At 38.9% G+C, this 15,319-nt stretch overlaps 1 protein-coding gene across 1 annotated transcript in view; it reads right to left on the bottom strand.

Annotated features, from left to right (window-relative positions):
• Nucleotides 1-15,022, bottom strand: part of LOC130914508 (clathrin coat assembly protein AP180-like) — a 42,843-nt gene extending 27,821 nt beyond the window's left edge. Inside the window, exons 1-7 of the mRNA XM_057833761.1 lie at nt 15,016-15,022; nt 14,535-14,704; nt 9,494-9,588; nt 8,818-8,832; nt 8,445-8,624; nt 6,920-6,976; nt 414-656 (exon numbers count right to left, since the gene is read on the bottom strand). Of these exons, the coding sequence (XP_057689744.1) occupies nt 414-656; nt 6,920-6,976; nt 8,445-8,624; nt 8,818-8,832; nt 9,494-9,588; nt 14,535-14,698 (754 nt within the window). The 5' untranslated portion in view covers nt 14,699-14,704; nt 15,016-15,022. The remainder of the gene's footprint in view (nt 1-413; nt 657-6,919; nt 6,977-8,444; nt 8,625-8,817; nt 8,833-9,493; nt 9,589-14,534; nt 14,705-15,015) is intronic.
• Nucleotides 15,023-15,319: the final 297 nt, after the last annotated feature.

The raw sequence follows: 15,319 nt of genomic DNA, 5'->3' as shown, positions 1-15,319 counted from the left end.
AGAATGAAATTCACAGGATCCAAGCTGAGATGTTTTAGCGGTCAATGTGAAATCTCAAACGTAGATTTCAATACTGCATTCGTACAGGAAGACGCCAATTAAAGGACATTTCTTTTTAAATAACAAAAATTCCATAATTGTTTTTTGTTGTAAGGTTTCAATTACTATGAATACATTGTTTTTCTTGCAAAACTCTTGGTTTTATTGGATTGTTACAAAGTTTTGTTGGGTCACCTTGTATACGCGGGGGTTCACTGTGTAGAAATTTGAGTGAAAAGGACTGATGATCCAGTTTCACCAACATCACTATTAGTGACGTCTAGAGCAAGCGCATACACGATCAAAACATCATCATCATCATCATCATAATGCAGAGTGATGGGAAGAGCTTGATGAAAGCAAGAGGACATTACCACCAAAGAAATCTAGAGTCGGAGCAGCTGCAGACTCTGTGGTGGTGGTGTCTGTGGTGCTAGTGGTGGCGGTGATAGAAGGGGTGGGGGCAGCAGCGGGGGCGGTGACAGGGGCAGCGATGGGCGGCGCCTCACTAGAGGTAGGCGGGGTGATGGCGGTAGCACCCGTGTCAGTGGGTTTCATAGCGAACAGGTCCAGCCCTGGAGCAATGTCCGCACTCCCCTCAGTCGTAGCAAAAGGGTCTTCAGCAGGAGAAGCAGTAAGGGGTGGAAGTGAAGAGTTAGGTAGGGTTTTGATGAAAGAAGAAGGGAAGGGGGTGTAAAACATGAATATATCAGTAGGGCAAGGTGCTTGTGGATATCTTAATGAGAGTTGGAAACAATGAAAGTGAGGCAAGCTAGTACTGCACAAACATTTTTTTCACCCAATAATGATAAGAGTAATCAACACTACTTTTTAATATGGTAACTAGTAGAAGTGGGAATCTTGGGGCACCTAACAATTCGATTACAATTCAGAGGCTACAATTCGATTATAAATCGATTATTGATGTACCCCTCCCACACTTTTAATGTTTCGTATAGTAGTTCCAAAATTATTCAAAGATCCTCTCAGGCTAAACCAAACTACTAATTAGGTATCAAGTTAACAGTTCAAAACAGTAAGTAAAATACTCAAGTCCACATTCTATATCAGCAGCTTTGAACTACAGTCAATTCAATTAATGTTGTTAATCAACTGTTAAAGTTGTTAAAATTGCTCCCGTTATTCAATAATTTCCCTTCTGTCTACTTTTGACATGTGAAAAATTTAAAACTGTTTCATCATTTAAAGACAGATTCAAGTCAAGATTTTGCCAATTTAGGAGTATTTTAGATGAAAAGTTAATTAGGTTCGCTACAACAGAGCCTTCCAGAGAAGTCTACTGCTTTAAGATGGCGGCTGTTTACTAACGCCGTCATCTGTCATTTTGCATTTAGTTCTATGTATATATGTGCTATCTAATAAAGCATTATGTGGCCATAAGTTTGTAGCAACTAGCAACTGGGCGTTGTTTGTAGCGGCTGTTGGCCGCAGTCAGGTATTATTGTTTTTTTATCTAGCGGCATGAGTTGAACATGATATTTACTCTTGGTCCGTTCCTCATTGCGTCCCGAAGACAGCGCTGACTGTGTTTTAGTTCCGCTTTACCTGGCATAATCAAATAATCGAAATTTGGATGTTTGTGAATCATTCTCGAATCTTCCACGGCCGAATCGCGAATAATCTAAGAATCTGAAATTTCGCACGCCTCTAGTAACTAGTAGTAAACTTTTATGTTGATAAGGACAATTACCAGATTACAATATAAAATATATTTTTAATGCCAGTGCTTTCAAAGAAAAGTAATAAAATTTAAACCTTCCTGTAGTTACTGTGCCACACAAGCTCTGAACTAAACTATGTGAAAACTTATCGAAACAGAAAAAAAAACAAAATTAGCGATGTTGCTTTTCCCAGATTATTTAGTTTTTTCAGTTAGTACAATGAAAAGGTTTCTGTACCTGTGGACAAACCAAATAAAAATTTAGGGGACGAAAGGCACTGTGGTGCCAAAGACGAGTGTCAAGGTTTCTTGGATGAAACTTTACCCATCGAAATCATATCATGAGGTTTGTCATGCCCTCTTTTTGCTATTTTTGCCTCTTGGAAAATGGCTGACCAAACACAAATACAAAAAGGATAATGTCAAGTGCTCATTTCTCATTAAAAATCCATTGAAATTAACATGAAAAATAACCAATAAAAGCATGAAATATCCCCTACAAAAAATGCACTTTGTTTTGGTGTTTGTAAAAATCAGGGCAGCTTTTCCTTTTTATCCCAAGCAGAAAAAATGCAGGTCTGAAGGGGTTAAATAATCCCACTGTGATAGGGTTAGTATTTTGGTGTCACATGGACACAAGCCATTGGGGTGGAAGCACCAATTTCTCTGTACAGATTTCCCTACCAAATTCAAGCCATCTGGTCATTAAATATGTCTGTACCTCCTCATACAAAGAACAAGTCAAGTCAACCTTCAGCTGAGCAAACCAATTTCTCCTTCCGTCTAGTTGAAGATGACCTGCAGCAACAATTGTGCCACTTTTTTAAGGGAAAGAAAAAAGCCAGCTTATTGATTCAAAAGAATCGGTGTTCACACATAAAATCGGTTTGGTGTCACATCGACACAAGTGATAGGGATGGATGCACTCATTTCACTGTACAGATCTCCCTGAAAAATTCATGCAATCTGCTCATTAGGTATGCTTGTACTTCCTCATACCAACATCAAGTAGTGTCAACATTCCACTGAGCAAAGTAGTTTCTTTTTCCGTCTAGTTGGGGATGACCTGCACCAAAAAATGTGCCACTGTTTAAAAGAAATTAAAAGAAGCCTGCTGATTGGTCCAAAAGAATCCAAGGTTTTCACGCCTAAAACTGATGCATCCCACCCTTTTTTCAAAGAACAAAATTAACAAAGCCTGATCTAAAAAGGCCCTTTGTTTGGTGCAAACTCATACTGGTCTAAGTTTAGATGGCCTATGAAAATAGGGCAGCATTAAGACTACAGGTACGCTAAGCACCCATTTTGAGTTTTTTTGACTGTACTCAGGAATAAGAGCTTCAAACAATATATTACAAAATGAGCCCAAGCTACCAATATACAGTAGTGGCCGTCGCAATCACTAGCTTGTTTACTGTAGTATTGCTAGCACTAGCAGTGTTTTGTGTGACTATTTACTGTATCCATTCCCAACTACACAATTCGATAATTGCATGACATGATGAATGGCCGTTTTTGTAAATTGCGTTTATGCGTGTTGGTGAGGAAAATGACTGGTGAAATGGAGGGGTTTGGATCGATAAAGTCAGGCTGTATTCAAAACTTGTCTGTAGTTCTAATATTAACACAGTATATACTAGTAATCACCATTTATTTTCGCAATTAGTTGACTAATTGGCTCCTTTACAGATCATGTTATTTATTGTTTTATTGCTGGGATAAATATTTTAGCTGTAAATGGGCATTGGAACCAAAAACTGCACTGAGAAAAGTTTCATTGTGAATACTTTGTAACAATATACTGTATACTGCAGTGGTACCTCTACACTACGAATTTAATTCCTTTCAGGGACTGGGTTGTAAGTCGAAATGGTTGTATGTCAAGAGGGATTTTCTCATTACATTAAAATTCAATTAATTCGTTCCACAGCCCAAAAACCTACGATAAATTCTTCATAAATACAGCAGGGACAATTACAAATAGCAAAACAAATAGATTATAAATACAAATCGGAATATTAGTAACACCATGTTACAGGAAAAAAGAAATTGTTCCTGGCTTGTAATAATGTTATTTGGTTTGCTTGGGTCCAAACTATATGAAAAAGTGCCACTAAAAAGTTTAAAGATTGGTTTTGCTGAAATTAGAGGCTATATTTAAAATTTCCGACATGCCATGTCTTCGGGTTTCAGGACAAACTAAGTCTACAAATATACTAGTACATATACAGTGGTACCTGCCATGTTTGTGTGCATTCTCAGTTATTTTCCTTTCATTCCAGCACGTAAGTGAGCTGGATGGGCGGGGCTGAACAACACACCTGTGGCGTATCAGGAGCGCTAATTATTTAAAGACTTCTGTCACCTTACACGAGTGTCGGACTATGGCATCGTTGTTTGCTTACCGCTGTGTACTTCTCGAGTCTCCTGCCAAGTACGTGTTTTTCGTAGTGCGCTTTGTTTCATGACTTTTACTTTTTGATTTTTAATAGTACCAGCAGTATTTATTAAGGATTTAGTGTAGGTTTTTGGGCTGTGGAACGAATTAATGGAATTATAATGTATTCTTATGGGAAAGTCGACTTACAAACAAGGTCCTAGAACGAATTAACTTCCTATGTAGTGGTACCACTTTTTTGGGAAACAAAGGTGTTTCTATAAGTCAATGTGTCGAAAAAATGGAAATACCACTTACTGTATACCCTCGGAACAAAATATGTGTTACATGGAGTAACATAATTATAATAATAATAATCTAATGAATCAGGTTCTAATGTGGGGGTTGTGTTTTGCATGCTGTTCCTGAACAGAGCGAGTAAGAGGGGTGCAGAAGACTTTTTACTTTCACTTCTCATGTTCTGTTGATGTTGGCGTCGGCTACGGCGGGCAGAAGTCGTGTTGTGTTGCACAAGTGCTGAAATAAATTGTTCAAAACCTGGCAACTTCCTTGCTGATGTTACAATAATAATAATTGTCAACTTATAAAGACTGGCGAACGGATGTCGGAGGAGGACTGTTGAGATCATAGACATGTTCCATCATTTTCATCTTAATTTCAATGGTAAGCATCACCTTTTTCCTTTTTTTACCACCTGCACTAATCTTCTCGGGAGCCTTGTTGATTACTCTCACAAGAAAATCCCCCGTGCTGCCGTCTTGCGGGAGAACAATGAAATTGGGACGCAATTTTAAATTGTCGTATTTCGAGCATGTCGACATATGTCGAGACAGATGACGAGTCAAATTTTATGTCGGATGTTGAAAGTATCCTATGTCCAGGTACCACTGTAAATGTTTTCAAAACCAAACAGATGTTTGCAAATCAGTCTGTTTAAATTGAGGAATACAGAAAGAATGTCCAGTAGTACTGTTATGTGGCTCAAAGAATGGGTTTTGGACATTTTTAAGGTTACGATTAATTGATTATCAAACTAGCTGTCGATTAATTTTATAATAAATAAAATTATGGCAGCCCTCAAGTATTATATGCATTTTACAGTCCTGTATTTACTGTGTTGTATATACAGTGCCTTGCAAAAGTAGTCGGCCCCCTTGAATCTTGCAACCTTTCGCCACATTTCAGGATTTAAACGTAAAGATATGAAATTTAATTTTTTTGTCAAGAATCAACAACAAGTGGGACACAATCGTGAAGTGGAACAACATTTATTGGATAATTTAAACTTTTTTAACAAATAAAAAACTGAAAAGTGGGGCGTGCAGTATTATTCGGCCCCTTTAGTTTCAGTGCAGCAAACTCACTCCAGAAGTTCAGTGAGGATCTCTGAATGATCCAATGTTGTCCTAAATGACCGATGATGATAAATAGAATCCACCTGTGTGTAATCAAGTCTCCGTATAAATGCACCTGCTCTGTGATAGTCTCAGGGTTCTGTTTAAAGTGCAGAGAGCATTATGAAAACCAAGGAACACACCAGGCAGGTCCGAGATACTGTTGTGGAGAAGTTTAAAGCCGGATTTGGATACAAAAAGATTTCCCAAGCTTTAAACATCTCAAGGAGCACTGTGCAAGCCATCATATTGAAATGGAAGGAGCATCAGACCACTGCAAATCTACCAAGACCCGGCCGTCCTTCCAAACTTTCTTCTCAAACAAGGAGAAAACTGATCAGAGATGCAGCCAAGAGGCCCATGATCACTCTGGATGAACTGCAGAGATCTACAGCTGAGGTGGGAGAGTCTGTCCATAGGACAACAATCAGTCGTACACTGCACAAATCTGGCCTTTATGGAAGAGTGGCAAGAAGAAAGCCATTTCTCAAAGATATCCATAAAAAGTCTCGTTTAAAGTTTGCCACAAGCCACCTGGGAGACACACCAAACATGGGGAAGAAGGTGCTCTGGTCAGATGAAACCAAAATTGAACTTTTTGGCCACAATGCAAAACGATATGTTTGGCGTAAAAGCAACACAGCTCATCACCCTGAACACACCATCCCCACTGTCAAACATGGTGGTGGCAGCATCATGGTTTGGGCCTGCTTTTCTTAGCAGGGACAGGGAAGATGGTTAAAATTGACGGGAAGATGGATGCAACCAAATACAGGAACATTCTGGAAGAAAACCTGTTGGTATCTGCACAAGACCTGAGACTGGGACGGAGATTTATCTTCCAACAGGACAATGATCCAAAACATAAAGCCAAATCTACAATGGAATGGTTCAAAAATAAACGTATCCAGGTGTTAGAATGGCCAAGTCAAAGTCCAAACCTGAATCCAATCGAGAATCTGTGGAAAGAGCTGAAGACTGCTGTTGACAAACATTCCATCCAACCTCACTGAGCTCGAGCTGTTTTGCAAGGAAGAATGGGCAAGAATGTCAGTCTCTCAATGTGCAAAACTGATAGAAACATACCCCAAGCGACTTGCAGCTGTAATATGGAGCAAAAGGTGGCGCTACAAAGTATTAACGCAAGGGGGCCGAATAATATTGCACGCCCCACTTTTCAGTTTTTTATTTGTTAAAAAAGTTTAAATTATCCAATAAATTTTGTTCCACTTCACGATTGTGTCCCACTTGTTGTTGATTCTTGACAAAAAATTAAAATTTTATATCTTTATGTTTGAAGCCTGAAATGTGGCGAAAGGTTGCAAGGTTCAAGGGGGCCGAATACTTTTGCAAGGCACTGTATGTCTTGTACAAGTTCTTGTGCAATAGGCAATTTGTTTCACCCACCAGATTCACCAAATGCATCAGTAGCAGGACCCGCAGCCACTGCAGCAGGACCATCTCCTGGGGAAGGTGCAAACGCATCTAGGATGTTACACCGACACACAACAAACAAGACATGGGAACACAAATGAAATGAGTGGAAAAAAATGAGAGATCAATATCAGGGAAAGGCAAGAATACAAGAAGTATGCAGCCCAAACAGTCATTTCTTTGACTGCACCATCAGTTCTAGGAGGAGAGTTTTAAAGGCTGCATAATGCTGCATTCAGAGAGATGAGCCAAGTTGCCACAAGTTGCTTGGACTCTGTGACAAGAGGGAACATGATAAAGGATGGACTGCTTAATTCTGTCTTCAACAACAACAACATTAAATTGGCTATTTTGAGTATACAGGAAAGAATCTGTCAGTAGGGTCCCCTTTATTAACAAATTTGGTGCCATTTATGGCCACCAATGTCCAATTCACTTTAACCAGGAAGGCTAGCAATGCATGATCGGGTTTTGGCAGATCTTTGATTCGTTACACAAAATAGATCTGACATCTATCTTGGTCAATAGAAGCATATGCATTGATGGCAAATGTCATTCTACATACAACCATAATGTTGAATGTAAACAGGACTGCCAGATTAGACAGCCAGGCTCAGTAAAATAAAAATGTCAATGTTGCTTTTCTATTCTGTCTTTACTCTGTGTCTCAACTCTCATATCCTGTGTTTCATCTGTTACAGTTTAATCTGTTTTATAGCCTTTGAATGGTTTTCAATGGTTTGACACCATGCTTTACGCGTATCCTTGGTACAGCTGTAAGACAGTTTAACTGACCCCCTGCTATTCCAAATTGTGTTGACGAAACAACTTTGAATTCCAAATACAATCTTTTTGTCGATTTTTAAAAAAATGTTTTTTATTCAAATAAGGTCATACGGATTTCAGGATTAACAATTTAAAACGACAAAATAAAAGTCAGTATTTGTTGAAGAAATCATTGAAGGGACTAGCAAATGGGGGAAGGCAGCATATTTAAAAAAAGTGAGTCATAACAGCACAATGTGTAATTGTAATATCATAACTGAGACAAAATGTCCTGTGCGTGATAAATGAATAGTAATGCACTCTTGGAGGATTAAATAATTTAGTGACTCACATTTTTGGCATATGCATATACTGTACATGATTTAACAGTTGGATATGTTGATCTGCTCAAAAACTTGTATGATCGGGAGAATCATGTCAGAGATTATGTGCACAGAATCAACAAACCACGAGATGGAAAACATTGAATAAAGTCTATGTATGACAATTTTTTTAATGCTTAGTATTATTTAATCACAGACCTATCAACATATCCATACGGGATGATTGATAATAATAATGATAATAATAGCATTATTACTATTATTATTGTTAATAATAACGAGGAAAAAATTGTTACACCTTTTAAGAATTACATGGATTATTTTTAAAACCAGGGATTCAGTGTCGTGCAGATGAGCCACCCCACTGACTACCATTTGGAGTGACTAACCTCCAAAAAGGTCGATGTCCCTAACTGATGAGGAGGTGGGAGCTGCGACAGGCAGGGAGGTTGGTGCTGGCATGGAAGCGGCAGTAACAGCAGTGGCTGCAGAGGCAGCGGCAGCATCAGTAGCAAGCTCTTTCTTTTCTTGTTTAGCCTCAGAAGCACTGTTACTGGCAGCAGGAGTGGCTACATGAATAATTCCACCAAAACAAAGGATAGCACACAATCACAACCCCCGAAGGAAAAGTCAACAGGCATGAGAAGAGGGGAGAGAAGAAAAAGTTTTTCCCCTTCAGAAATGGTCACAAAAAACTCAGAAGTCTGAGCTGCAACAAATAATGTGCAAAATGTGCTCCTATAAAGAAATGTGATTACTCACCATCGGCCAAAAGGTCTGCACAACAAGAGATAGAGAAAATTGATCATGAATCGATAATGGCATTAAAGGATAAAAATTATTGTTATTATTATCTGGCAATTATTAAACAATGTAAAGCCAAAATTAGGCAAATTGAATAAATTAAAGCAAAATCTTCATTCTGTGTAATATGCAATGAAAGTTTTTGGTCTGTTTTATATGATGTAATCAATAACAGTGAAGAAAAAAAAGTGCATTTTAGATTTTGTTGTGCTCATTTCCATTAGTGATGCACCAAAATTTCTGTCTAAAATTGTGATTTTGGTCCAAAAGATTGTTTTCTAATCAAATAAAAGAGAGAAAGAAGAAAGAAACAGAATGTGATAACCACCTCACTCATTTTTTTCTTAAATCTGAATTTATAGCAAGCAAGTGAGCACTCTGGGTGGGCTGTTTTCCATTGGACGAAGCACTGCTAAACTAATCAGTGAGGATGTCCTGATTAACGAGAAACAGACCGCATCTATAAAAGCGTGAGTCTCGCTTGCATCATGTAATTTTTTTGCTCTTTGTATTTAAAGGGAAAGACAATCCCTAGTAGGAGCAGGCAACAATGAACCACGTTACAGCAGAGGAACACTGTGTATGGTTTTTAAATCAAGCTTGGGAATTTGCTAAAACAAAACAATTTGCTCACCGCCCCATCCTGTTGTAGCAGAAGGTGCTGCTGTCCCATCAGCTGACGATGATGACATGGGATCGAGGTCCAACAAGAAGCCATCATCAAGGGCACTGGATCCAGAAAAAAAAGAGAAGCAAGCATACAAGGAAGAAAATAATGTTAGTATTTGAACACCCTGCTATTTTGCAAGTTCTCCCGCTTAGAAATAATGGGGATGTCTGAAATTTTCAACGTAGGTGCATGTCCACTGTGAGAGAGATAATCAAAAAAGGAAAATCCAGAAATCACAATGCATGATTTTTTAACAATTTATTTGTGTGATACAGCTGAAACAAGTATTTGGACACCTGTCTATCAGCTAGAATTCTGACCCTGAAAGACCTGTTAGTCCGCCTATTAAAAGTCCACCTCCACTCCATGTATTATCCAGAATCAGATGCACTTGTTTGAGGTTGATGGCAGCATAAAGAGACCTGTCCACCCCATATAACCAGTAAGACACAAACTTCTAAAATGGTCAAGACCAAAGAACTGTCCAAAGACACCAGAAACAAAACTGTTCACCTCCACAAGGCTGTAAAGGGCTACGGAGCAATTGCCAAGCAGCTTGCTGAAAAAAGTTGGAGTAATCATTAGAAAATGGAAGAAGCTAAACATAACGGTCAATCTCAATCGGAGTGGAGCCCCATGTAAGATATGACCTTGTGGGGTCTCAATGATCCAAAGAAAGTTTAGGAATCAGAACTATACGACAGGAGTTGGTCAGTGACCTGAAAAGAGCTGGGACGTCATGCTTTGAAATCATCCATGGCACAGAAGGTTTCCCTGCTTAAACCAGCACACGCCAAGGCCCATTTTAAATTTGCCTATGATCATTTGGATGTTGCAGAGGAGTCATGGGAGCATGTTTTGCGGTCAGATGAGAGTAAAATAGAACTTTTTGGTCATAATTCCACTAACCGCATTTGAAGGAAGAAGAATGATGAGTACTATCTCTGGAACAGCGTACCTACTGTGAAGCATGAGGGTGTTTTTCTGCGCATGGGACAGGACGAGTACACTGTATTTAAGAAAGGATGACTGGGGCCTTCTATTCCGAGATTTTGGGGAACAACCTCCTTCCTTCAGTCAGAGCATTGAAGATGGGTCGTGCCTGGGTCATCCAACATGACAATGACCTGAAGCGCACAGCCAGGAAAACCAAGGAATGGCTCTGTCAGAAGCATAACAAGGTTCTAGGGTGGCCTAGCCAGTCTCCAGACCTAAACCTAATAGAAAACCTTTGGAGGGAGCTCAAACTCCGTCCAGCAATAGCCCAAAAACCTGACTGATGGGTGGGCCAAGATCCCTCCTGCAGTGTGTGCAAACCTGAAGAAAAACTACAGGAAACGTTTGACCTCTGTAATTGCAAACAAAGGCTACTGTAGCAAATATTAACATTTTCCCAGCCGTTGAAATACTTATTTGCAGCTGATCATACAAATAAATCTTTAAAAAAATCATTAGAGGTGGGAATCTTTGGGCACCTACCAATTCGATTACGATTCAGAGGCTCCGATTCGATTATAAATCGATTATTGATGCACCACAACCCCCCCCACCCCCTGCTTTTAATTTTTTGTACACTAGTTCAAAAATTGTTTTAAAATCCTCTCAGGCTAGACAAACTACTATTTCAGTATCAAGTTAACCGTTAAAAACAGTATATAAAATACTCAAGTCCCTATTCTGTATCAGCAGCTTTAAACTACATTCAATTAATACAATGTTGTGAATCAACCGTTAAAGTTGTTAAAATTGCTGTCGTTATTCCATGATTTCCCTTCTGTCTACTTTCGACATGAACGTTTTAAAACTGTTTCATCATTTAAAGACAGATTCAAGTCAAGATTTTGCCGATTTGTTTCTTTAAATTTTTTTTAATATAAATATTAATTAGGTTCGCTACAACAGAGGCTTCTAGAGAAGTCTACTGCTTTAAGATGGCGCCTGTTTACTAGCGTGGGAAAGTCTGTCATTTCGCATCTATTTCTTGGTATATGATCTAACACGGCCGTCGTCTGTCATTTCACATCTAGTTCTGGATATATGTGATATCTACCATAGCCGTATGTTGCCGTATGTTTGTAGCAACTAGCAACTGGGCACTGTTTGTAGCGGCTGACGGCCGCAATCAAGTATTGTTGTTTTTGTTTTTTTTTTTTTTTTTTTTTTATCTAGCGGCATGAGTTGAACATAATATTTACTCTCAGTCCGTTCCTCATTGCATCCCGAAGACCGCGCTGACTGTGTTTTAGTTCCGCTTTAGCTGGTATAATCAAATAATTGAAATTTGGATGTTTGTGAATCGTTCCCGAATTCCACGGCCGAATCGCGAATAATCTAAGAATCGGAAATTTCGCACGCTTCTAAAATTAAATACATTGTGATTTCTGGATTTTTCCTTTAGATTATCTCTCTCATAGTGGACAGGTACTTATAGCCTGAAAAGTCCTGTAAATTACAGGCATGACAAAATACAAGCGAGAAGCTTGAGCTAAAAGACCGTCTTCCTTCTCTACTGTTGAGCCGGCCTGAGACACTACTGCCGGTGCCAGTGCTGTAAAACACTTTTTTTTTTTTTTTTTTTTTTTTAAACCTGTCCTATTCAGCTGTTTGACACAGAGAATGGAAGTCTAAGTGCCCGGATTCTGAACAGTTTTAATGTTTCACATTGAGAGTCTGACATACTCCCATTGTGATCATTCAAAATACCTTTTTATTATGACAAAGCAGCGAACAGGAAGGGATTATGGGGGGACAGAAGAAAAGAAATACAAGAGAAGAAAGAAAAGAAACACATACACAAACAACAACAGGAAATACATTGAACATCTAAACTAGTTACTAATATGCTGGTGCTATCGTCAGCGAGATGTATTTCCGGTTTACACCATGTGGGGGCCTATTGGCCAGTGAAAGAGGAGAATGGGGGTGGGGGTGTCTATAAGACTATAAGCTAAGTGATTGAAAGGGGTAGAGTGTACACAAATCAGTTCTGTGATCTAGAACCCAGTAATCGTGTGAATCTCTTATGAGTGTAAGCCCGTTGGCGACCAACCCTACGCCGCCACATCGCCAATCCCGGCACCGGAACCCCCAACCCGAGCATGCCCTACCACATCCAGCAGCACGCAAGCCCCAACGGGCACGCGACAGCCACGCAGACGGGCGGAGAAACCGCGCTGGCGCCAACCCAGGGCCACGGCCCCCACCCAGCCAGCCCGGGGAGGGAGGGCGGGCGGGGGGATGGGGGGGCCATGCGCAGCCAGCCCCCCCCCCCCCCACCCTCTGCTTTTAATTTTTTGTACACTAGTTCAAAAATTGTTTAAAAATCCTCTCAGGCTAGACAAACTACTATTTCAGTATCAAGTTAACCGTTAAAAACAGTATATAAAATACTCAAGTCCCTATTCTGTATCGGCAGCTTTAAACTACATTCAATTAATACAATGTTGTGAATCAACCGTTAAAGTTCTTAAAATTGCTGCCGTTATTCCATGATTTCCCTTCTGTCTACTTTCGACATGAACGTTTTAAAACTGTTTCATCATTTAAAGACAGATTCAAGTCAAGATTTTGCCGATTTGTTTCTTTACATTTTTTTTAATATAAATATTAATTAGGTTCGCTACAACAGAGGCTTCTAGAGAAGTCTACTGCTTTAAGATGGCGCCTGTTTACTAGCGTGGGAAAGTCTGTCATTTCACATCTATTTCTTGGTATATGATCTAACACGGCCGTCGTCTGTCATTTCACATCTAGTTCTGGATATATGTGATATCTACCATAGCCGTATGTTGCCGTATGTTTGTAGCAACTAGCAACTGGGCACTGTTTGTAGCGGCTGACGGCCGCAATCAAGTATTGTTGTTTTTTTTTTTTTTTGTTTGTTTTTTTTATCTAGCGGCATGAGTTGAACATTATATTTACTCTCAGTCCGTTCCTCATTGCATCCCGAAGACCGCGCTGACTGTGTTTTAGTTCCGCTTTAGCTGGTATAATCAAATAATTGAAATTTGGATGTTTGTGAATCGTTCTCGAATTCCACGGCCGAATCGCGAATAATCTATGAATCGGAAATTTCGCACGCTTCTAAAATTAAATACATTGTGATTTCTGGATTTTTCCTTTAGATTATCTCTCTCATAGTGGACAGGTACTTACAGCCTGAAAAGTCCTGTAAATTACAGGCATGACAAAATACAAGCGAGAAGCTTGAGCTAAAAGACCGTCTTACTTCTCTACTGTTGAGCCGGCCTGAGACACTACCGCCGGTGCCAGTGCTGTAAAACACTTTTTGGCTTCCTCGGTAAACTTACCAACGGACAAAGGGAGGTCGATAAATCCATAGTTATGTTGACAATTGCTGCACACATATGTTAATTCACTTAAAACAGCACAATCAGGCAATGGATGTTGAATCTACATACAAGAAGATAACCTAGATATTGTCACTGCAACCAGATATCTTTCCGGAGAAAATGTGTATATGTTAATATCTCCAGCAAAAAACTTTTAAACATTTAATACTAAAATGAGTCATTCAAAATATTCAAAAGCTTTTTGTTTTGCTTTATTCATAATTTTAAGATTTTATAATTGTTACAGTTGTGTTTTTAATTTTATGAAGTCAGAGTGTAAAACATTTGAAAAAGCACCTAAAAGGGTCACTTTTATTATTGACACAGGTTCTATTGTTTACATTTTTTAAAGTAAAAGCATTTAAAGTATTTTATTAAAATAAACCCAAATGAGCATTGAAAAAAACAAAATTAAATTTTAGTGGAGCACTACACCCCTAATATACAGTATATGATATATAATGATCGTGTGGTGTTGATAGATTTACATCAAATGTATATTTAAGAAAACAGAAAAAGAATAAAATAATAATCAAATTCTGCTTTCTCATAATGTCCATAAAAAAATAATATTATTTTTAAAGTGTCAATTCCCGTCCACATTTCATATTAAATGAACACAACATTAGTTTATTTTGTTCAATGGCACTTACCTGGTGGCGGTTTTGGTGGGGGCTACAGCTGTGGGTGTGACAGAGGGTGGTGGAGGTTTGGCAGGTGGTCCGGGACGAGCAGGAGGCCCTCCAGTGGCAGCGGGAGGTGCAGGCTTGGGTGGTGCAGTAGATGGGGCAGTAGTTGCTGAGCTGTTGTTGGCCATTGCATCCTGTTTACAAACAATAAAGTACAGAGTAAGGTAGAATATACGTATGGGAGTTTGCACATTAATGAATGAATGAGGTTGTACTTTCATTGTCTCTCTTACTCTTCCCTCATTTAAGCCAAATAACTATATTTTGTAAAATACGTAAGTATTTGAACCCTGCACACCATAATGTGAAGCAGAAGGACAATTAATTTGTTCAAGGAGAAGCAAGATGACAATAAAAATAATGAATGAATTACAATAAATAGAAAAATCACTGTAAATAGCACATAACTTGAGTCCTCTACTAATTGTTATAAATAGTGTCTTACCTTACTAGGTGACCTGTAAAAACAATAATATTGCACCAGTTAGTAGAGTTCACAGACAGTGTGACAGTGTGGTTAAAAACATTCCATTTTCATTAATTTATTTTATCACACTGCAATTCAATGTCACTTCCACTTACACACAGTTTTTTTTGAAGGGGTTGCAAAAGTGACAACTGAGACAGTGTTATTGACAATTATGCACTCACTTTCATCTCATTGGTAGTCCCGCACAATCCAAAAGCGTAGCTGTACAAATAGTCTGTTTGCAACTTAATTAGAGAAGAATCTATGAAGAACTAGTTTT

This window comes from Corythoichthys intestinalis, chromosome 4 (assembly GCF_030265065.1).
Source record: "Corythoichthys intestinalis isolate RoL2023-P3 chromosome 4, ASM3026506v1, whole genome shotgun sequence".
NCBI classification, from domain to species: domain Eukaryota; kingdom Metazoa; phylum Chordata; class Actinopteri; order Syngnathiformes; family Syngnathidae; genus Corythoichthys; species Corythoichthys intestinalis.
The sequence above is the reverse complement of the archived record's forward strand: the minus strand, read 5'-3'. Positions and strand labels throughout refer to the sequence as shown.